Source organism: Pogoniulus pusillus, chromosome 15 (genome assembly GCF_015220805.1).
Source record: "Pogoniulus pusillus isolate bPogPus1 chromosome 15, bPogPus1.pri, whole genome shotgun sequence".
NCBI lineage: Eukaryota > Metazoa > Chordata > Aves > Piciformes > Lybiidae > Pogoniulus > Pogoniulus pusillus.
Genome location: NC_087278.1, coordinates 21,845,174 through 21,867,246, shown reverse-complemented (window position 1 = coordinate 21,867,246; position 22,073 = coordinate 21,845,174). Strand labels below are relative to the sequence as shown.

The 22,073-nt window shown below is 49.4% G+C and overlaps 1 protein-coding gene across 2 annotated transcripts in view; it reads left to right on the top strand.

Moving 5' to 3' along the window:
• DCP1B (decapping mRNA 1B) overlaps window positions 1–22,073 on the top strand; it is a 71,658-nt gene that overhangs the window by 32,988 nt on the left and 16,597 nt on the right. For both annotated transcript variants that reach the window (XM_064155721.1, XM_064155722.1), the window contains exons 5-7: window positions 3,626–3,761; window positions 10,794–10,922; window positions 13,292–14,131. In XM_064155721.1, coding sequence (XP_064011791.1) covers window positions 3,626–3,761; window positions 10,794–10,922; window positions 13,292–14,131 — 1,105 coding nt within the window. The remainder of the gene's footprint in view (window positions 1–3,625; window positions 3,762–10,793; window positions 10,923–13,291; window positions 14,132–22,073) is intronic.

The following is a 22,073-nucleotide window of genomic DNA, read 5'->3' as shown; positions in this document are numbered from 1 at the left end:
GCATTACTCAGTGGTGGGATCTAAGCCAATACCTGGTTGCAGGTAAAGTTTTCCTGCCTCTATTTCCTCTCAGCAGAAAAAAAAAAGGAAGTTACTGAATTCCAATATTTCTTTTTGGTTCATTTGCTGTGTAGCTTTCCAGCTCCATCAGAGTATTAATAGTTCCTCTGATTTGGTTGCTGATGACTCAGAGATCTGTTTGGAAGAATTGTATTCTTTGGGGGTTTTAATATGTTGTTCTCTTTGGGGAGATTTTCCTTTTTAGTGTTGCTGTTACCCTTTTTTTCCCCCTTTCCATCAGTGTTAAGTGCAGGCTGGCATAAAGAACAAGACCATTTCTGTCAGTTTTAGCCTGATTATTTTATCCTGTTTCTGCACCATTCTACATCTACATCCTCAACTCCTGCTGCCTCATTTCTTGGCAATGTACACAGAAATTCCCTTTGTTTCTTCAAATGTAAGGCAAGACTTTAATTAGCTTTGAATTGATTTCTTTTATGTACACAGTAATATTGCTTTTTATGTGTTACACAGTTTAGCAGTCAAATCAGAGATGAACATTTCAAGCAGGGCTATATTCTCAGCTCTAGTTTCTGGCAGTATCTTGGGTAGTTTATTCATGGTCCCAGGCTCACAGGATCAGAGGATGTTAGGGGTTGGAAGGGACCCAAGGAGATCATCAAGTCCAACCCTCCTGCCAGAGCAGGACAATACTAACACAGATCACAGAGGAACACATCCAGACAGGCCTTGAAAGGCTCCAGAGAAGGAGACTCCACGACCATCCTGGGCAGCCTGTGCCAGTGCTCCATGAGCCTTACAGTAAAGAAGTTCCCCCTTGTGTTGAGGCAGAACCCCTTGTGCTGCAGCTTACACCCATTGCTCCTTGTCCTATCCCAGGGAGCAGTGAGCAGAGCCTGTCCCCCCACTCCTGGCAGCCCTCAGATACTTATAAACATGTATCAAATCCCCTCTCAGTCTTCTCTTCTCCAGACTAAACAGCCCCAGGTCCCTCAGCCTCTCCTCATCAGCCATGCCCTCCTGTCCCCTCATCATCCTCATAGCCCTCCACTGGACCCTCTCCAGCAGATCCCTGTCCCTCTGAAACTGCGGAGCCCAAAACTGAAGGCAGTAGTCAAGATGAGGTCTCAGCAGGGCAGAGTAGAGGGGGAGGAGAACCTCCCTTGACCTGCTGGACACACTCCTCCTAATACACCCCAGGATCCCATTGGCCCTCTTGGCCACAAGGGCACATTGCTGTGCCATGGATGTTCTCCAGCAGGACCCCCAGGTCCCTCTCCACAGGGCTGCTCTCCAGCAGATCACCTCCCAGCCTGTACTGGTGCAGTTTATTATTGCTCCCCAGGTGCAGAACTCTGCACTTGTCCTTGTTGAACTTCATCTGGTTCCTCTGTGCCCAGCTCTGTCACCACCTTCCTTCACATCTCCAGGATGGACAGGGCTTATTCTTCTGCTCTACTTTCTGCTTGGCCTAATAATTGGCTCCTTTGGAACAATCCCTTTCTTATGTCTGGATTCTGCAGATTTTCTTCATTCTTTGGAGGAGGAAGGAGCCAAAATCTTACCCATTTTATCAAGGCATGCAATCTAAACTTTTTAGGGCTACTGCATGGAAGGTGCAGTAAAGAGGCCCAATAGGAACAGATGGAAGTTGGATGTTTGGCTTGCCTGTGGTACACAGCATTGGCCTGTTGGACATATCATCATGTCACAGTTCTTACAAGAGGCAGGAGGAGGGGATGACATTGAGCCAGCTCCTTGTTACCACGGGGAAAGCCACAGGAGGTGAATACAGTCAAGCTGAGAGCATCAGGTCCTATCAGCCTGCAGTGCAAAGGCACTGTCAGACTTGTGAATCTCTCCTTTTCAGATCATCTGTCCCAGCCTTAACAGCTTCTGTAGCCAGCAGCATGCTGAGGAAGTGACATCAGTTTTGCTTGCCAAAGGTTCCAAATACTGAAAAGGCCATTTCTGTGCCCTACAGTACAAGTCCAAGTGAAGCTCATCCTCAGACATTTCAGTCCATGGCAAACTCTTCTGCCTCTGTGTTTGAGACAGGAACAAAATGCTGGGTGGGAAAGTAGTTTTATTTCCTCCACATCTCTTACATACCTGCTGCTGGTTGGTTTGCAGTGACAGTGCATTGTGAAACACAGAAAGTGACAATGGTGGGGGTTTGCTTAGAGGGTTTTTGGTGGGCACCAAGTTCTGCATGACACAGTGATGTGCCCAGCACAAGCCAGTGGGATCCTGGAGTGCATTCAGAAGAGTGTGGCCAGCAGATCGAAGAGGGCTCTCCTCCCCCTCTACTCTGCCCTAGTGAGGCCCCACCTGGAATATTGCATCCAATTCTGGGGTCCCCAGTTCAAGAGGGACAGGGATCTGCTGGAGAAAATCCAAGGGAGGGCTACAGGGATGCTGAAGGAACTGCAGCACTGCCTGATGAGGAGAGACTGAGAGCCCTGGGGCTGTTCAGTCTGCAGAGCAGAAGGCTGAGAGGGGATCTGAGCAATGCCTATGAATAGCTGAGGGTTGAGGGTCAGTCAAGAAGGAAGGGACAGGGACAGCCTCTGCTCACTGTGCCCTGGCATAGGACAAGGGGCAAGGGATGGAAACTACAGCACAGGAGGTTTCAGCTCAACATGAGGAAGAACTTCTTGACTGTAAGGGTCCCAGAGCCCTGGCACAGGCTGCCCAGAGAGCTCGTGGAGTCTCCTTCTTTGGAGCCTTCCCAGCCCTGTCTGGATGTGTTCCTGTGTGACCTGCACCAGATTCTCTGGTCCTACTCTGGCAGAGGGCTTGGATTGGAAGATCTCCTTGGGTCCCTTCCAACCCCTAACATCCTGTGAGCTTATGATTCTGTTTTGTTGGGTTTGCTGTGTATCCTACCGCTCTAAACCGAGTCAGCTGTGACCCGAGAAATCATTGTTGGGAACAAACACACAGAACTAAGAAATGAACCCTAGGAAAACCAATCTTTTTTTCTTGACAGCTAATTTTAATCAACTAGCTCAAATTTCAGTTGCTGCTGATTAGGTGCTCTCCAACTGATCATTTACTACACTAAAAACTAGTTTGCAGAGGCTTTCATGCAGTTGTAAGCCGTGTGGAGTGGTTTATAATAGCAGTGTTTGATGCAGATAAAAAAGTTCCCTGTAGCTTGGCCAATTGGCTGCCTGCTTGAATTCTCAGCATTCTACAACAATAATAGCAAAACAGCTGGGGCAGGAAATTGGTCATTTTCTAGTAGCTAATGACTGATTTGTGTGTGTGTGTGTTTGCCATCCTCCACCACCAGCAGCACTCAATCAGGCTATAAATTCCCTGCTCTTTCTGGATGTAGAAACTGTGCCTGAGATATGGAAGTTTTAGTCCATGACCTTGTGTGTATTCAAGACTGGAGAAAAATTGATTTCAAGCCTGGTGAAATTATGTCTTAATAAAGATAGTTGAAGAGAGACTGATTTTTTTGGATGTGCTTTGATGTAAGGTGGGAGATGAGTTAAAAGTAGTTGAGTTTTGATTTGTTTTGGTAAAGTAGCTGGGCTTAATTTTTGGGTGGTTTTATCTGGTTTTTGTCTTCTCCTCTCACCTCCAATTTCAGCCTAACTCAACAGGAGCAGTTCAAAGCCCAGCAGGGCACAGGAACTGGAGTGTCCCCCATGATTGTGAACTCTGCTAATAACAAAGAAGTGGATATCTTGCGGATGCTTACCAAGGCCAAAGATGAATATACCAAGGTGAGACTTGCTGTCTGTAAAAAGAGGACATTTCTTTGAGGGGATGCTAGAATAGAATCATAGCAGTCAGGGTTGGAAGGGACCACAAGGATCATCTAGTTCCAACCCCACTGCGATGGGCAAGGACACCCCACCCTAGATCAGGCTGGCCACAGCCTCATCCAGCCTGGCCTGGCCTGGCCTGGAACATTTCCAAGGACAGGGCCTCAACCACCTCCCTGGGCAACCCTCCTCTCCTCCTCCTCTCCTCTCCTCTCCTCTCCTCTCCTCTCCTCTCCTCTCCTCTCCTCTCCTCTCCTCTCCTCTCCTCTCCTCTCCCTCCTCTCCCCTCCTCTCCCTCCTCCTCTCCTCTCCCTCCTCTCCCCTCCTCTCCCCTCCTCTCCCCTCCTCTCCCTCCTCTCCCTCCTCTCCCCTCCTCTCCCCTCCTCTCCCCTCCTCTCCCCTCCCCCTCCTCTCCCCTCCTCTCCCCTCCTCTCCCCTCCTCTCCCCTCCTCTCCCCTCCTCTCCCCTCCTCTCCTCTCCTCTCCCCTCCTCTCCTCTCCTCTCCTCTCCTCTCCTCTCCTCTCCTCTCCTCTCCTCTCCTCTCCTCTCCTCTCCTCTCCTCTCCTCTCCTCTCCTCTCCTCTCCTCTCCTCTCCTCTCCTCTCCTCTCCTCTCCTCTCCTCTCCTCTCCTCTCCTCTCCTCTCCTCTCCTCTCCTCTCCTCTCCTCTCCTCTCCTCTCCTCTCCTCTCCTCTCCTCTCCTCTCCTCTCCTCTCCTCTCCTCTCCTCTCCTCTCCTCTCCTCTCCTCTCCTCTCCTCTCCTCTCCTCTCCTCTCCTCTCCTCTCCTCTCCTCTCCTCTCCTCTCTCCTCTCCTCTCCTCTCCTCTCTCCCCTCTCCTTATGTATCCAACTTTCATTTTGACCCTCAGACCTCCTGTGCTTGTTGAGTAGCACCAGGATCTTGTGTCCTCTTCCTGGCTGAAGTCCTCAAACCTGCCAATGATTCCTCTGCTTTGTACAAAGAAGTTTCTTCAGAGAAGACCTTTCCCAGTGAAGTTACTGCTTTTAATTGTGGGCTGTTAGCTACTTTCAAACACTAATGAAAGGAAATGAGAAGGTCTGATATGTAGTAGGATTTCAGCCCTTGTGCTGCTTTGGTCTTCTGAGGCTTCTAAATAAAGAAGTAACTAATGGACTAATAATGTTCTCTATTATTGAGCAATCAAAAACGTTTTACTTTGGGGAATAAAAATCTAATCATTTTAACTGTTCAGCTATATGCTGGAAGTTGTTAGAGAGCCTGCAGTTTCCTACTGCTGTTTTCTGTATTTCATGTGTTGGCAGGCAGTACTACAGCTCATGAATGTTCTGAGCCTCAGATATGTTGAAGGTATTTATGGGTACAAGGATATAGAAGTCATTTAAAGAGAGGGAAAGTTATTTTTCTGAGATGTGTCTACTAATGAGATCCTCAGAAAGCTCATGGTTAAAAGCTTATAGTTAAATGCCTACAACTACCTGAAGGGAGGCTGTAGCCAGGTGGGAGTTGTGCTCTTCTGCCAGGCAAGCAGCAACAGAACAAGAGAGATGTTGAGGTGCTGGAAGGTGTCCAGAGAAGGGCAACAAAGCTGGTGAGGGGCCTGGAGCACAGCCCTGTGAGGAGAGGCTGAGGGAGCTGGGGGGGTGCAGCCTGCAGAAGAGGAGGCTCAGGACAGACCTCATTGCTGTCTACAACTACCTGAAGGGAGGCTGTAGCCAGGTGAGGTTGGGCTCTTCTGCCAGGCAAGCAGCAACAGGACAAGGGGACACAGTCTCAAGTTGTGCCAGAGAGGGTCTAAGGTGGATATTAGGAGGAAGTTGTTGTCAGAGAGAGTGATTGGCATTGGAATGGGCTGCCCAGGGAGGTGGTGGAGTCACCATCCCTGGAGGTGTTGAAGCAAAGCCTGGATAAGGCACTCAGTGCCATGGTCTAGTTGACTGGGTAGGGCTGGGTGCTAGGTTGGACTGGATGATCTTGGAGGTCTCTTCCAACCTGCTTGATTCTATGATTCTATGACTGTAGCCCTTTTTGATATGCTACAGCTTCTTTCAAAGCTTAAGAAACTGACTATTTTCTGTACTAAGGACTTAATGTTGTTATAGTGGGCAAACACCTCCAAGCCTGTAATCTTTTCTGTATTTTAACCTTAAAAATACTGTAAATGGAAAACTGGAAAATTATTAGGCTGTCTTCAGATTACATGAGGAGGTGATGATAAATCTAAACAAAGCTGCCTTCCAATTTCACATTAGCACACTGACAAAGGAAAGGGATTCCAGAAGATCTGTTGGTTTAATTTTTTTTCCATGCAGAGAAGACCTCATGCAAATTTGCTTCTTTCTTCGTCTTTAATCTTTCTGCATTTAAGGGGTTGCTGAGAGAAAACCAGAAAAGATTGCTCTTTTTCTGGGACAGGAGTGCTGGTAGTATTAGACCTCATAACTCAATATGTGGTTTTCTTTCATTTGTTAGCAACATAAAGTTAAGAGGGGTGAGATAAATCACAGAATTGTCAGAGTTGGAAGGGACCACAAGGATCATCCACTTCCAACCCCCTTGCCATGGGCAGGGACACCTCACACTAGAGCAGGTTGCCCAGAACCACATCCAGCCTGGCCTTAAAAACACCCAGGGATGAGGCTTCCAACACCTCCCTGGGCAACCTGTGCCAGCCTCTCACCAAGCTCATGCTGAAGAACTTCTTTCTAACATCTAATCTCAATCTCCCTTCCTCTAGCTTGGATCTATTCCCCCCAGTCCTATCACTACCTGACAACCTAGAAAGTCCCTCCTCAGCTTTCTTGTAGTCCCCTTCAGATACAGAAAGGCCACAATAAGGTCTCCTTGGAGCCTTCTCTCCAGACTGAACAACCCCAACCCTCTGACTGTCCCCATAACAGAGCAGCTCCAGCCCTCTGCTCATCCTCGTGGCCCTTCTCTGACACATTCCAGCACCTCTGGATCTTTCCTGTACCAGGGGCTCCAGAACTGGGCACAGTGCTCCAGGTGGTTGAGTCACCAACTCTGGATGTGTTTAAGGGTTGTTTACATGTGGTGCTTAGGTATATGGTTTGAGGTGAATCTTGTAGAGTAGAGTTATAGGTTGGACTTGGTGATCCTGAGGGGCCTTTCCAACCTGGATGTTTCTGTGATTCTCTGTGGCTCTGTGGGATCTCAGCAGAGTGCCATAGAGGGGGAGAATCATAGAATCAGGCAGGTTGGAAGAGACTTCCAAGATCATCCAGTCCAACCTAGCACCCAGCCCTGGCCAATCAACCAGACCATGGCACTAAGTGCCTCATCCAGGCTTTGCTTCAACACCTCCAGGGGCGGCGACTCCACCACCTCCCTGGGCAGCCCATTCCAATGCCAATCACTCTCTCTGACAACAACTTCCTCCTAACACCCAGCCTAGATCTCCCCTGGCACAACTTGAGACTCTGTGCCCTTGTTCTGTTGCTGCTTGCCTGGGAGAAGAGCCCAACCCCACCTGGCTGTATCCTCCCTTCAGGGAGTTGTAGACAGCAATGAGCTCTGCCCTGAGCCTCCTCTTCTCCAGGCTAATATGTGTCTCTCTTTACCCACTGTGTCCTCTTTTGTACTCCAAGACAAGCTCTGGGTTTAGTTCTGTGTTGCACAGTCCTGCTGTGACCCAGGACAGATTAGGTGGATGTCTTTTGTCTGGATGTGCCCAAAATAACCAAATATTATTCCCTCATTGCTAAGGATAAGACCTTAGCACCCACTGGATAAGAACACCAGTTCTAGTATCAAGCCAGAATGGCCTCTGGACACCTGTGTCAGCTCCTTGACTATTGCTTTACTGTTCCAATGACACTATCCTGGCAAACAGCAATATAGTGTCTAAGTTTTCAGGTGCCTCAAGTTTTGTTCATTAACTGTGTGAAGGTCTTGATGGTAGCATCCAGAAGGCTTAGCTTTTCTGAGGGCACTGTGCCATCCTCAGCCTGGATGCTCCAGAGTCTACATTCACTGTTCTGAAACAGCCTGAATTAGCTCTGATTCACTTAAGATGAGCTCTGACTGGAAGTCCTTGCTGCAGCTGCTCTGCTTTGAGACAGTTCTTGCCCTCCTTAAGTTCTTCTCTTCTGATGAACACCTTAAAAGCTTTCATGTGGCTGTTTGTTGTAGCTGCTTTACATCAGCTAGGTAGAAATCCCTAGTTTCCATGGCTTTTTAGCTCTGTACTTGAACTCTGGCAACTTCACAGTCCTCTTCATCACTGTCAGCTTAGACATCTATCTACAAAGCTCTTTGACTTTCATCAGGTCTTGGCTGACCTTCTTTCCTTGTATCAGACCTTCTGGCATCTCTTCCTTGTACTTGGCAGGTCTGTGCAGCTCCCATTTCTCAAAGCTAGGTCTTAGCTGCAGAACACGTGTTTGGGTTGTGATGTGGTGTTTGCTTTGGTGGAGTCTACTTCAGAACTCAGGTTGTGTGTTACTGAGCAGACCTGCAGGCTGTGTCTTTGTTGGCTGTTGTAGTAGGTGTCAGGAATTTATTCCATTATCAGCTCTCTGTCAGTTTAAGAATGGAGGTTATTTTGTCACTGGAGGTTATTTTGTCACTGAACATGTTTGTATCCTAAGGAGTTTGTCTCAGAAAGCTCTGGAAAGGACACTGACATCTTCATAACTGCACAGCAGGGTCTCTGCTCTGTGTGCACACTGCAGGCTGTCTACTCCAGAGTTCTTTACCCACTAAGGCATCAAACTGGGCTCTTTGGAGGACTGAATGAGAAACCAACACTGATCATTCCTTATGCAAGCATTAGTCCTGTGACATAAAATTTAGAGCCCACCAAATTCAGGTGATGAACTATGACTATTTGTGTTAGATCAAATTAACTCCTTGATTCTTACCAGTTAATTGTATCAAGCAACAGTGCCCAGCAGATTGAGTGAGGGGATGCTGCCACTTCTCTGGGGAGACCTCACTTGGAATACTGCCTTCAGCTCTGGAGCCCTCAGTACAGGAAGGACCTGATGGAGTGGGTCCATAGGAGGCTATCAGAATCATCAGGCAGATGGAGCAGCTCTGCTACGAGGACAGGCTGAGGGAGCTGGGGGTGTTCAGCCTGGAGAAGAGAAGGCTCCAGGCAGACCTAATAGCATCCTGCCAATACCTGAAGGGAGCTACAGGAAGGCTGCAGAGAGACTGTTTGCAAAGGCCTGCAGGGACAGGATGAGGGCAATGGCTTCAGACTAGAGCAGAGCAGATTGAGATTGGATGTTAGGAACAAGTTCTGCACTGCAGGATTGCCCAGGGAGGTGGTTGGGGCCCATCCCTGGAGATCATAGGATCACAGGATGTTAGGGGTTGGAAGGGACCCAAGGAGATCATCAAGTCCAACCCTCTGCCAGAGCAGGACAATCCTAACACAGATCACAGGGGAACACATCCAGACAGGCCTTGAAAGGCTCCAGAGAAGGAGACTCCACAACCTCTCTGGGCAGCCTGTGCCAGTGCTCTGAGAGCCTTACAGTAAAGAAGTTCCCCCTTGTGTTGAGGCAGAACCTCCTGTGCTGCAACTTACACCCATTGCTCCTTGTCCTATCCCAGGGAGCAGTGAGCAGAGCCTGTCCCCCCACTCCTGGCAGCCCTCAGATACTTATAAACATGTATCAAATCCCCTCTCAGTCTTCTCTTCTCCAGACTAAACAGCCCCAGGTCCCTCAGCCTCTCCTCATCAGCCATGCCTTCTGTCCCCTAATCATCCTTGTAGCTCTCTGCTGGACCCTCTCCAGTAGATCCCTGTCCCTCTTCAACTGCGGAGCCCAAAACTGAAGGCAGTACTCAAGATGAGGTCTCACCAGGGCAGAGTAGAGAGGGAGGAGAACCTCCCTTGATCTGCTGGACACACTCCTCCTAATACACCCCAGGATCCCATTGGCCTTCTTGTCCACAAGGGCACATTGCTGTGCCATGGGTAACTTGCTCTCCAGCAGGACCCCCAGGTCCCTCTCCACAGGGCTGCTCTCCAGCAGATCACCTCCCAGCCTGTACTGGTGCAGTTTATTATTGCTCCCCAGGTGCAGAACTCTGCACTTGTCCTCGTTGAACTTCATCTGTGCCCAGCTCTCCAGTCTGTCCAGGTCTCTCTTACTGAAGGTGAGACTGGACAGGCCTGTGGGCAACCTGCTCTAGTTGAGGATGTCCCTGCTGAGTGCAGAGGGGATTGGACTGGATGAGCTTTGGAGGTCACTTCCAACCCAGCCCATTCTGCCGTAGTTCAGATTCTAACAAGACATTTAAAATGTTCTTTATAGGCCCATTAATCTTTGTCTATCTAAACAACTTCCAGCTGCCTGCTGATGAAGAAAAAGCAGATCTGTTGCTTGGTTTCTGAGGTGTTTGTTTTTTTACATAATCTCATGGGGTACTTTTTAAGTGCTAGAAAAGCAGAAGGTAACAAAGAGAAGTGGGATTTAAATGAGAGGGAAGGCTCATAGTAAGGAAATCTTGGCATCAACTGTTTTATTTTACATATGCTTTGTGATTTCAGAAGATCAGGTTGCAGTTGTTGCAGTTTTGGTAGTTCTTTTATTTCATAATCAGTGCTGCAAGTTGGTGTCTGCACCCAGAGAAGCACCTGGGATCCTGCACCTGGGAAGGCACCCAGGGACAGAACAAGAGGACACAGTCTCAAACTGTGCCAGGGCAGGTTTAGGCTGGATGTTAGGAGGAAGTTGTTGGCAGAGAGAGTGATTGGCATTGGAATGGGCTGCCTGGGGAAGTGGTGGAGTCACCATCCCTGGAGGTGTTTGAAAGGAGGCTGGGTGAGGCACTCAGTGCCATGGTTTAGTTAATCAGAAGGGTTAGGTGGTAGGTTGGACTGGATGATCCTAGAGGTCTCTTCCAACGTGGTTAATTCTGTCATCCTCTGATCTAGTTCTTTGAATACCTGCCTCTGTCTGCATTTGACTGTAGTGGAGAACTAAGGGAGAAGATATCATCACACTTACTAAAAACTCCTTCTTTTCTGTTGCAGTGTAAGACCTGCTCAGAGCCAAAACAAATAACCAGCTCTTCTGCCATCTATAACAACCCCAACCTAATCAAACCAATCCCAGTCAAGCCTAGTGAGAGTCAGCACCAACGAATACCTCAGCAAAGCAAGGTAACAAGTTCTGCCTGTTCTTTGACTGCTGCTGCTGTCATCCATTAACCAGGTAGGAATACTGATTGGAGTCAGGAGGCCACTGCAGGAATTTGAGGAGGAGCTACTGTAAGGACTGTAGGGAACCACCCTCAATAAATCTGCAGATGACACCGAGCTGGGTAGCTGTGTCGATCTGCTGGAGAGAAGGGAGGCTTTGCAGCAGGACCTGGACAGGAAGACACATGGGCCAAGGCTAATTGTATGAAGGTTAACAAGGCTGAGTGCCAGGTCCTGCACCTGGGTCACAACAACCCCATGGGAAGCTACAGACCTGGGGATGTGTGGTTGGAAAGCTGCAACTCAGAGAGGGACCTGAGGGTTCTGGTTGACAGTGGATTAAATATGAGCCAGCAGTGCCCAGGTGGCCAAGAAAGCCAATGGCATCCTGGCTGGGAGCAGAAACACTGTGGCCAGCAGGGACAGGAGGGGATCATCCCTCTGTGCTCAGCACTGGGGAGGCCACACCTTGAGTGTTGTGTTCAGTTCTGGGCTCCTCGCTCCAGGAAGGACATGGAGGGGCTGGAGCATGTCCAGAGAAGGGCAAGGAGGCTGGAGAAGGGTCTGGAGCACCTGGGCTGTGAGGAGGGGCTGAGGGAGCTGGGGGTGTGCAGGCTGGAGCAGAGGAGGCTGAGGACAGAGCTCATTGCTGGCTACAACGGCCTGAAGGGAGGTTGGAGCGAGGAGGGGGCAGCCTCTGCTGCTTGGTGGCAAGGGACAGGAGCAGAGGAAATGGTTCCAAGCTGCAGAAGAGGAGGTTCAGGCTGGATGCTAGGGAATATTTGTTCCCAGAGAGGGTTCTCAGCTCTTGGAATGGTCTGCTGAAGGCAGTGGTGGAGTCCCCATCCCTGGAGGTGTTTAAGCAGCCTGTGGAGCTGGTGCCTAGGGACATGGTTTAATATTGGCCCTGCAGTGCTGGGTGGAAGATCTGAGACTGGATTTGCTTAGAGGTCTCTTCCAACTGGATGTGTTCTGTGAGTGATTCTGTTCCTTACCTTTTGGAAATGAACTCAAAGGTAAACTGAATTGGCAAGAACTAATCAGTTCTCCAAAGAGCTCCCCAGCCCTTAGCCCAGGATGTAGAAGCATGGAAATTCCAGGCACATTGTCCTGATGCCATGCTGGAATGCTCATCTTTAAAACTTGAGAAGCTGCTTTGATCAGAAGCTGGTCCAGTCAATTGCTGGATCACTGCCTTTGTGTTAGATTTTTTTCATGTGAATTCAGTTGGGAAAAGTCTCTTGATGGATCTTCAGGCTAAATCAGACTGCAGAATCCTAAAAGCTGAATTCAGCTGTGACAGGAAGATCACAGGATCACAGAATTTCTTAGATTGGAAAAGATCTTCAAGCTCATCCAGTCCAATCATTAGTTTCACACTGATAAGTCCTTGACTAAATCCCTCAGCACAACATCTAATCATTATGAATTGCTATGGTTGGAAAGGACCACCAGGATCAGCCAGTCCAACCTTCATCCCAGCATCCTTCATCACCAGACCATAGCCTCAAGCGCCACAGCCACTCTCCTTTTAAACACCTCCAGGGATGATGACTCCACCACCTCCCTGGGCAGCCTGTGCCAGTGCCTGACCACCTGCTCAGTAAAGAACTTCCTCCCAACAGCCAACCTAAACCTCCCCTGATGCAACTTGAGGCCATTTCCTCTTGTCCTATCATTAGTAATTCAGAAGAGACCAGCTCCAGCCTCACTACAGCCTCCTTTTAGGTAGTTTTAGAGGGCAATAAGGTCCCCTCTCAGCCTCCTCTTCTCCAGACTAAACACCCCCAGCTCCCTCAGCCACTCCTCACAGGCCATGTTTGCCAGACCTCTCCCCAGCCTCGTTGTCCTTCTCTGCACTGCTCCAGCACCTCAGTGTCCCTCCTGTGCTGTGGTGACCAAAACTGGACACAGTACTCGAGGTGTGGTCTCACAAATGCTGAGTACAGGGCATGATCACCTCCCTACTCCTGCTGGTCACACCATTGCTGATACAGATGTCACAAAGCAGCCCCTCTTCATCCACGGAGAGATTTCTGTCTCTTACTGATGTACTGATGGCTGAAAGGGAAGATTCTCTTCCATGATGCTTGAAGTGAAGCCACTGCTGTGTCTCAGATTCACTGATGTCTTTTCTCCCACATTAGCAGCTTGACAACTGTGGTTTTGCCCTTCCTGGCTGAGAAAACTGTTTAAAACCCTCCTGGGAGAAAAGAGCACAGCAGTTTTCCTGGCTTTTCCTTGAGCACTGCTACCTGAATGTTGTCACTGCTTAATGTAACTTACACACCAGGCAGTTACGTTCATGGTTTTGCTTTGTCCCCTCACAGAATGTGGATCCTGAACCGCAGCACTTGTCTTTGACAGCACTGTTTGGAAAGCAAGAGAAGCCAGGGGTCTCAGGACAGCTAAAGAAGCAGCATCAAGATAATCTCCCTGTCAGGCAGGGTGTGGTACGCTCCCTGTCCTACGAGGAGCCCAGCAGGCATTCGCCCTCGGCAGAGAAGCAGCTCTGCCCTGCCATTCAGAAGCTCATGGTGCGTGGCACAGAGCTGCACCCCCTGGCTGAGCTTCCTGAGAACCGACTCTGTGCAAACGGCAACATCCACCCTGTGGGGGAGACTTTCACAGGACTCTTCCAGCCTGTGGCTTCTCATGGCATTGCATCATCTCACCCAGTTCAGGACGCTGCTGGCCCTCAGAACTTGCTACAGCAACTGCAAAGTCACTCTGGGTCAGTGGCCAAAATGGAGCCTGGTGCAACAGGGTCTGTGAACTCCACACCTGCTGTGTTCAGCAGTTCCCCTGCTGCCCCTGGAGCGCCAGCAGCACCAGTAAATAACCTGAGCCAGCCACCTTTGGTCTATTTCAATGGCTCCCTACCAGGCCAGACTTTAGAGTCTCAGACACTCGGTAAAGAGCAATCCAAACTTCGTAGACAGCCACTTTCTCTCTCTGGCAATCAAGCAGCCACTTCTGGAGTGATTTCACCTCAAGAGTTACTGAAGAAACTCCAGATAGTGCAACAAGAGCAGCAGTTGCCTGTGTCCAGCAGACCCACCTTGGCAGCTAAGTTTCCTCTTGTCACTCAGAACAGCAGCACACTGAAGCCACTGGAGCCCTGGGTGGAAAAGGCACCGGGGACAGAAAAGCAGAGCCCTCTCTTTCAGGTAAATGGCAAACCTCAGCCCCTGAGCTAAGCTGGCAATGCTTTCAACTTGCTGCTGGGTAAGATGGAGTGGTTCTGGGTGTCACACCCTCCCACACCAATGAATTACAGTAGCACAGTATCACAGTATCATCAGGGTTGGAAGAGACCTCACAGATCATCAAGTCCAACCCTTTACCACAGAGCTCAAGGCCAGACCATGGCACCAAGTGCCACGTCCAGTCCTGCCTTGAACAGCTCCAGGGACGGCGACTCCACCACCTCCCCGGGCAGCCCATTCCAGTGTCCAATGACTCTCTCAGTGAAGAACTTTCTCCTCACCTCCAGCCTAAATTTCCCCTGGCACAGCCTGAGGCTGTGTCCTCTCGTTCTGGTGCTGGCCACCTGAGAGAAGAGAGCAACCTCCTCCTGGCCACAACCACCCCTCAGGTAGTTGTAGACAGCAATAAGGTCTCCCCTGAGCCTCCTCTTCTCCAGGCTAACCAATCCCAGCTCCCTCAGCCTCTCCTCGTAGGGCTGTGCTCAAGGCCTCTCCCCAGCCTCGTCGCCCTTCTCTGGACATGCTCAAGCATCTCAATGTCCCTCCTAAACTGGGGGGCCCAGAACTGAACACAGCACTCAAGGTGTGGTCTAACCAGTGCAGAGTACAGGGGCAGAATGACCTCCCTGCTCCTGCTGACCACACCATTCCTGATGCAGGCCAGGATGCCACTGGCTCTCTTGGCCACCTGGGCACACTGCTGGCTCATGCCTGGCTGGAAGTTAAGGGATGAAGCTTTATGTATATACAGCTTAGCACAAGATACAAGCAGATAGTTACAATGGATTACAATTACTCACAACTAAATACAGCTATATACAAGTTAAAAGTAATACAGAAACACAATATCCCTCCCAGCAACCAGAGTGGCCCAGGAGGGCCTCCCAGCCACCCTTCCACCTTCTTTCCACCCCCTCCCACCCTCTTCCTTGTCTCAGGATCTCTCTCCTATGTGCAAGTTGAGTTGGAAGAGGTTGACAAGGGGAGATGTGATGGTTTGGGTGTTCCTTGCTCCCCCACTTGCTGAAAATCACCCAGTCTAGACTCAGCCAAGCTGGAAATTAGAATGGAGCTTTATGTTTACAGCTTAGCACAAGATACAAGCAGATGGTTACAATCTATACAGCTATAGACAGAAAGAGACAAGTGGAAAAGGTAATACAGAAGCACAACAGCCCTCCCAGAAATCAGACTTCCCAGGAGGGGCTCCCAACCACCCTTCTTTCCACCCCTCTACCTTAGCCCAGACTTTGCCTTGCATTCAAGGTGAGTTTGGAGAATCAGCATGGGGGGTTAGGAAGTAGAAGAATTAGTTACACAGACAGCAGGTTAGAGAGAGAAGGGAGGCAGCCAAAACCAGAGAGCAACTCTGTTATCTCTGTTTGTTCTTACGCATTTTGTTCTTATCCATCTCAGCAAGCCTAGGAGTGCAGCAGCCATCACCATTGTTTCCTTTTCACAGCCTAGCATCTAATTCCTCTCACTAAAATGTCCCAGCTAGGCTCAAACTAGCACAGGGGTTAAGAAGCAGAAGGGTGAGTTGGAAGGTGTGCAGGTTCAGGTAGAAGGTTTAATAGAGCACAGCCCAGTCAGAGACTGTCTTACCTATGTTTGTGTCCTTGCTTTTCTATGTCTCAACAGAATGAATGGCTAATTCAGACATCACTCTATTTTCTATTCACAGCCAATAATCAGATTTCTCTCATTAAAATATTCCAATTAGCCTCAAACCAGCACAATGAGGTTAGCCTTTGTTTCATTTTGGCCAGTATCTTCTGCTTGCTATCACCATTCATTTTGCAGGTGCTAAACTAACACCATGAAGGAAGTTCTGATTTTATGTTGAGGTGCTGGAAGGTGTCCAGAGAAGGGCAACAAGGCTGGTGAAGGGCCTGGAACACAAACCCTATGAGGAGAGGCTGAGGGAGCTGGGGGTGTGCAGCCTGCAGAAGAGGAGGCTCAGAGCAGACCTCATTGCTGTCTACAACTACCTGAAGGGAGGCTGTAGCCAGGTGGGGTTGGGCTCTTCTGCCAGGCAAGCAGCAACAGAACAAGGGGACCCAGTCTCAAGTTGTGCCAGGGGAGGTCTAGGCTGGATGTTAGGAGGAAGTTGTTGTCAGAGAGAGTGATTGGCATTGGAATGGGCTGCCCAGGGAGGTGGTGGAGTCGTCATCCCTGGAGGTGTTTCAGAGTAGGCTGGATGAGGCACCGAGTGCCATGGTTTAGTTAAGTAGAAGGTGTTAGGTGCTAGGTTGGACTGGATGATCTTAGAGGTCTTTTCCAACCTGGTTAATTCTGTGATTGTGTGAATTTGATCCAGCAAATAACCATCATTAGTTTTGTTCTTTTAATTAAAGCAGCATGACTGAATCTGTGTGAAAGGGTTTTTTAGAGGTGGGGGGAGGAGGTTTAGTCACTGAAATCATTCAGGATCAGTTGCTCACAGATGGTAATCTGACTTTCCAGTAGAAAGAGAATCTAGAGTCATAGAAATTGACTTCTGATTTCACTGAGAATGGAACTTGCCTGCTGTAAATGATGGGGATTGACTGATTCACTGGTACATGCCCTTGCAGCATGGAGACATGAGGCATCCCTGCTTTGCAGGAGGCAAGTGCCAGGCTGTGCATTTTATGTTAGGATCTGTAAGTAAAAAGTGGCAGATGTTCTGGTGCATTTTCAGGTGGAATCTCCATAGAGATGCTGAGCTGAGTAACTGTTTTCTTTAGGCATATTTGAAAACTAAACTGGTACTAGCACCAGTTGCAGTAAAGAAATCAAATGACTGAGGTCACAAGATCACAGGCACACAGGATGTCAGGGGTTGGAAGGGAGTCAAGGAGACTGTCGAGTCCAAACCCCTGCCAGAGCAGGACCACACAGTCTAGCTCAGGTCACACAGGAATGCATCCAGACAGGCCTTGAAAGGCTTCAGAGGAGGAGACTCCACAACCTCTCTGGGCATCCTGTGCCAGTGCACTGCGACCCTTACAGTAAAGAAGTTCCCTCTTGTGTTGAGGTGGAATCTCCTGTGCAGCAGCTTCCATCCATTGCTTCTTGTCCTATCCCAGGGAGCAGTGAGCAGAGCCTGTCCCCCGCATCCTGACCCCTCAGCCCTCAGATATTTATAGACATTTATTAAATCCCCTCTCAGTCTTCTCTTCTCCAGACTAAACAGCCCCAGGTCCCTCAGCCTCACCTCATCAGGCAGTGTTCCAGTTCCCTAATCATCCTTGTAGCCCTCCACTGGACCCTCTCCAACAGATCCCTGTCCCTCTTAAACTGGGGAGCCCAAAATGAAGGCAGTAGCCAAGATGAGGTCTCAGCAGGGCAGAGTAGAGGAGGAGGAGAACCTCCCTTGATCTGCTGGACACACTCCTCCTACTACACCCCAGGATCCCTTTGGCCCTCTTGTCCACAAGGGCACATTGCTGTGCCATGGATGTTAGCCACCAGCACTCCCAGGTCCCTCTCCACAGGGCTGCTCTCCCCCAGATCACCTCCCAGTCTGCACTGGTGCAGTTTATTATTTGTCCCCAGGTGCAGGTCTCTGCACTTGTCCTTGTTGAACCTCATTTCATAGAATCATAGAACCAAGCAAGTTGGAAGAGACCTCCAAGATCATCCAGTCCAACCTACCACCCAGCCCTAGCCAGTCAATCAATTTGCCCAGCTCTGTCCAGGTCTCTCTGGATGGCCACACAGCCTTTAGCTCTATCAGCCAAGCCTCCCAGTTTGTTGTCAGCAGCAGACTTACTGAGCAGACTCTGTCTGTCTGTCTGTGCCCTCATCAATGTCATTGATGACATAGTTGAACAGCACTGGACTCAGCACTGATCCCTGGGGGACTCCACTGGTTACAGCTCTCCAGCTGGACCTGGCACCATTGATCACCACTCTTTGAACTCTATCTTGTAACCAGTTCCTTAGCCACCTCACTGCCTGCTCTTCCATCCCACACTTGCTGAGCTTGCTCACTAGGATGTCATGGAGACAGTGTCAAAGGCCTTGCCAAGGTCCAGCTAGACTGCATCCTCTGATCTCCCTGAATCTACCCATTCAGTGATGTCATCATAGAATGCTATCAGGTTAGTCAAGCATGCCTGCCCCTTGGTAAATCCATGCTGACTACTCCTGGTAACCTTCTTCTCTTCCAAGTGCCTTGAGATGCCCTCCAACAAGAGCCACTCCATCATTTTCCTAGGGATGGAGGTGAGGCTGACAGGTCTGTAGTTTCCTGGAACCTCTTTCTTGCTCTTTTTGAAGACTGGAGTGCCATTGGCTCTCCTCCAGCCCTCAGGCACCTCTCCTGTCTGCCACAGCTGGGCAAAGATGGTGGAGAATGGCAGAGTGACACCATCAGGCAGTTCTCTCAGCACCCTTGGGTGCATCTCATCAGGGCCCATGGACTTTGACTGTTCAATTTGTCTGCACTGACCAGTGGGGAACATTCCCTCCTCCAGGCTTCCTTTCCTTCACCCAATGTCTGGAGTCCATAGGGGAGTTCAGCCTTAGGTGTAAAGACTGAAGCAAAGAAGGCATTCAGCAACTCTGCCTTCCCTGCATGCTCAGTTCTCAGGCTGCCTTCTCGTTCAGCACTGCCCCACACCTTCCTTGTGCTTCCTTTTTCCTACTGATAGATTTGAAGAAGCCTTTCTTGTTCTCTTCCTTTGCCAGTTTCAGTTCCAGGAGGGCTTTGGCCTTCCTTGTTGCCTTCCTGCATGCCCTGACAACTTCTCTGTAGCTCCCTTAAGTGAGGTCTGACATCGTGCAATGTCAACAGTTCTGCTGCTTGAGTGCAAACAGAAGCAATAGCTTGTGGAAAGAGAGACATCACCACCAAAACAGGACTTGGTCACTGCTGGTGGTGCTGCAAGGTTGCATTTAAAACACATAAAGGCAACTAAGGAGACTCTCTGCAGCTCTGGGCCCTCACTGCAAGAGAGACATTGAGGGACTGGAGCAGGGCCAGAGGAGAGTGGCAAGACTGGGGAAAGGACTGGAGGGGGAGGCTGATGAGGAGAGGCTGAAGGAGCTGGGGGTGCTGAGTCTGGAGGAGAGGAGACTCAGGGGGGACCTTAGCACTCTCTACAGCTACCTGAAGGGAAGTTGTAGTCAGGTGGGGCTCAGACTCTGCTCCCAGGCAACTTGTGCCAACACAGGAGGGCATGGCCTGAAGCTGTGCCAGGGGAGGTTTAGGTTGGATGTTAGGAAGCACTTCCTGATGGAAAGGGAAATCAGACACTGGAATGGGCTGCCCAGGGATGTGGTGGAGTCGCCGTCCCTGGAGGTGTTTAAGGATAGATTGGATGTGGCACTCAGTGCCATGGTCTGGCTGATGTGCTGGTGTTGGGTCATAGGCTGAGCTCAGAGGGTCTGTTCTAGCCTCAATAATTCTGTGATGCTCAGCCTCACTTTGCATGGCTGTGAGCAGACCAAGCAGTTTGAGACTGCCTAGGAGTGGCTTCATGGGCTGACACAGCTACAGCTGCTATTGAAGCATCATCAGATGCAGTTCTTCCAGCACATTTAGTGTTGCCTGTGAGATTTAATACACAGACTAAAAATGATAATGAAAATATGACTAATTATTGTTTAGGACAGCCAAAGCTCTGCAATCTGGAAGGAGTGACCTCTTTCACATGCAGCACATTGCCAGAGAAGAAAAAGGGAGGAGGCTAAAAATGAAGGAACAAGTCTGTGTAGCTGAGTGCCATGAATAAGCCACATGAAATACGCCTACTTTGGGGGGGGGGGGAGGGGGGAAATGGAAGATAAAAATTGGAAGCAACTTTCCAAACCACCACAGGATCACCCTTGCTGCAAGCAAGAGGATTGAGATGCTGCTGTGCCTGCAGACACGCATTCAACTGCAATTGGGTTGGCACAAATACATCTGCACATGCTCATGCAAAATCGACCTGACAACAAATGCAGCAAAAGCTCTGTCCTCTCTAACTACTTCTGCTTGGCTTTGCCTCTTCTACTACAATTCAACACCCAGAAAAGGCAAATTCTGTCAAGCCTGACAGGAGCAGAGAGATATGTGGACAGTGCTAGGTGTTGGCAGGATCATATTAAAGGCACACCCTAAATCCAGCAGCAGCAGCAGCAGCACTAAGCAAAGGAAAGCAAGAGTCTTTCCCACAACTGACACATTGCAAGCCCAAGTTTAAATTGGCTTCTGCTTCATCTCCATATGGTGTAAGAACTGTGATCTCCCACATGGAAAGGAAGAGACCACTTACACACACACCAAAAGATAAAAAAGAAAGGCTGAAGAAGAATAATACTTGGAAGGATTTAGTCTGCTTTGATGCCAGCCCTATTCTGTGATGTATTCCTTATGTGGCCAGTGAGTAATGTGGGCTTAAGATGCAATAAAGAAGTGTTAAGCTGCAGTAGGCTTTTAAGCATATGCTTAGTGTTGGGTGTGAGTTACTCTGATTATATATCCATCGTGCTTAAGGGTTTGTGTTTGTCAGAGTTATGGTTTTAAGAGCCTTATAATAACCTGGACACACAGATCTGTCTTTTGGTCACTTCTCTTGCAGCTGATTTTTCTCATTTCATGGAACATTTTCCATTAAGACTTGGGTTTTTTTCCCATAGGATTGCATCTTCTGAATGCACAGTCCTTAATACCTCTTGTGTGAGCATTTCACCATTAGCTCTCAGTTGTCCTGACTGCATTTTCAGTGTGAGATTGTAAACACACAGAAGAAGAGGAGGCTCAGGGCAGTCCTCATGGCTGTCTACAACTACCTGAAAGGAGGCTATAGCCAGGTGGGGTTGGGCTCTTCTCCCAGACAACCAGCAGCAGAACAAGGGGACACAGTCTCTAGGCTGGATATTAGGAGGAAGTTGTTGGCAGAGAGAGTGATTGGCATTGGAATGGGCTGCCCAGGGAGGTGGTGGAGTCACTGTCCCTGGAGGTGTTGAAGCCAAGCCTCGATGAGGCACTTAGTGCCATGGTCTGGTTGATTGGCCAGGGCTGGGTGCTAGGTTGGACTGGATGAGCTTGGAGGTCTCTTCCAACCTGATTCTATGATTCTAAGAAGAATGCAAATAGGTGCATTAGACTTGTTCTGAACAGCAACTTAAGAAGGCTGCAGAGAGACTGTTTGCAAAGGCCTGCAGGGACAGGAGGAGGGCAATGGCTTCAGACTGGAGCAGAGCAGATTGAGATTAGATGATAGGAACATGAGGGTAGTGAAGCACTGGAACAGGTTGCCCAGGGAAATGGTTGGGGCCCATCCCTGGAGATATTGAAGGTGAGGCTGGACAGGGCTGTAGGCAACCTGCTCTAGTTGAGGATGTCCCTGCTGAGTGCAGAGGGGCTTGGACTGGATGAGCTTTGGAGGTTCTTTCTTAGAATTCATGGAATCAACCAGGCTGGAAGAGACCTCCAAGCTCATCCAGTCTAACCTAGCACCCAGCCCTAGCCAATCAACCAGACCATGGCACTAAGTCTTTTCTTGAACACCTCCAGGGATGGTGACTCCACCACCTCCCTGGGCAGCCCATTCCAATGCCAATCACTCTCTCTGGCAACCCAGACCATTCTATGATTCTGTGATTCAGTAGTTAAACATCAGGTTTTTTAACAATCCAACTACATTTTCAAGAGAAAGCAATGTTTGCATTGTAGGCAGCTTTATTTTGGTAGCCCAGAGAGGTTGTGGAGTCTCCTTCTCTCTGGAGCCTTTCCAGCCCTCTCTGGATGTGTTCCTGTGCGACCTGTAATAGGACAAGGAGCAGTGGATGGAAGCTGCAGCACAGGAGGTTCCACCTCAACACAAGGGGGAACTTCTTTACTCTAAGGCTCACAGAGCACTGGCACAGGCTGCCCAGAGAGGTTGTGGAGTCTCCTTCCATGGATATTTTCAAGACCTGTCTGGAT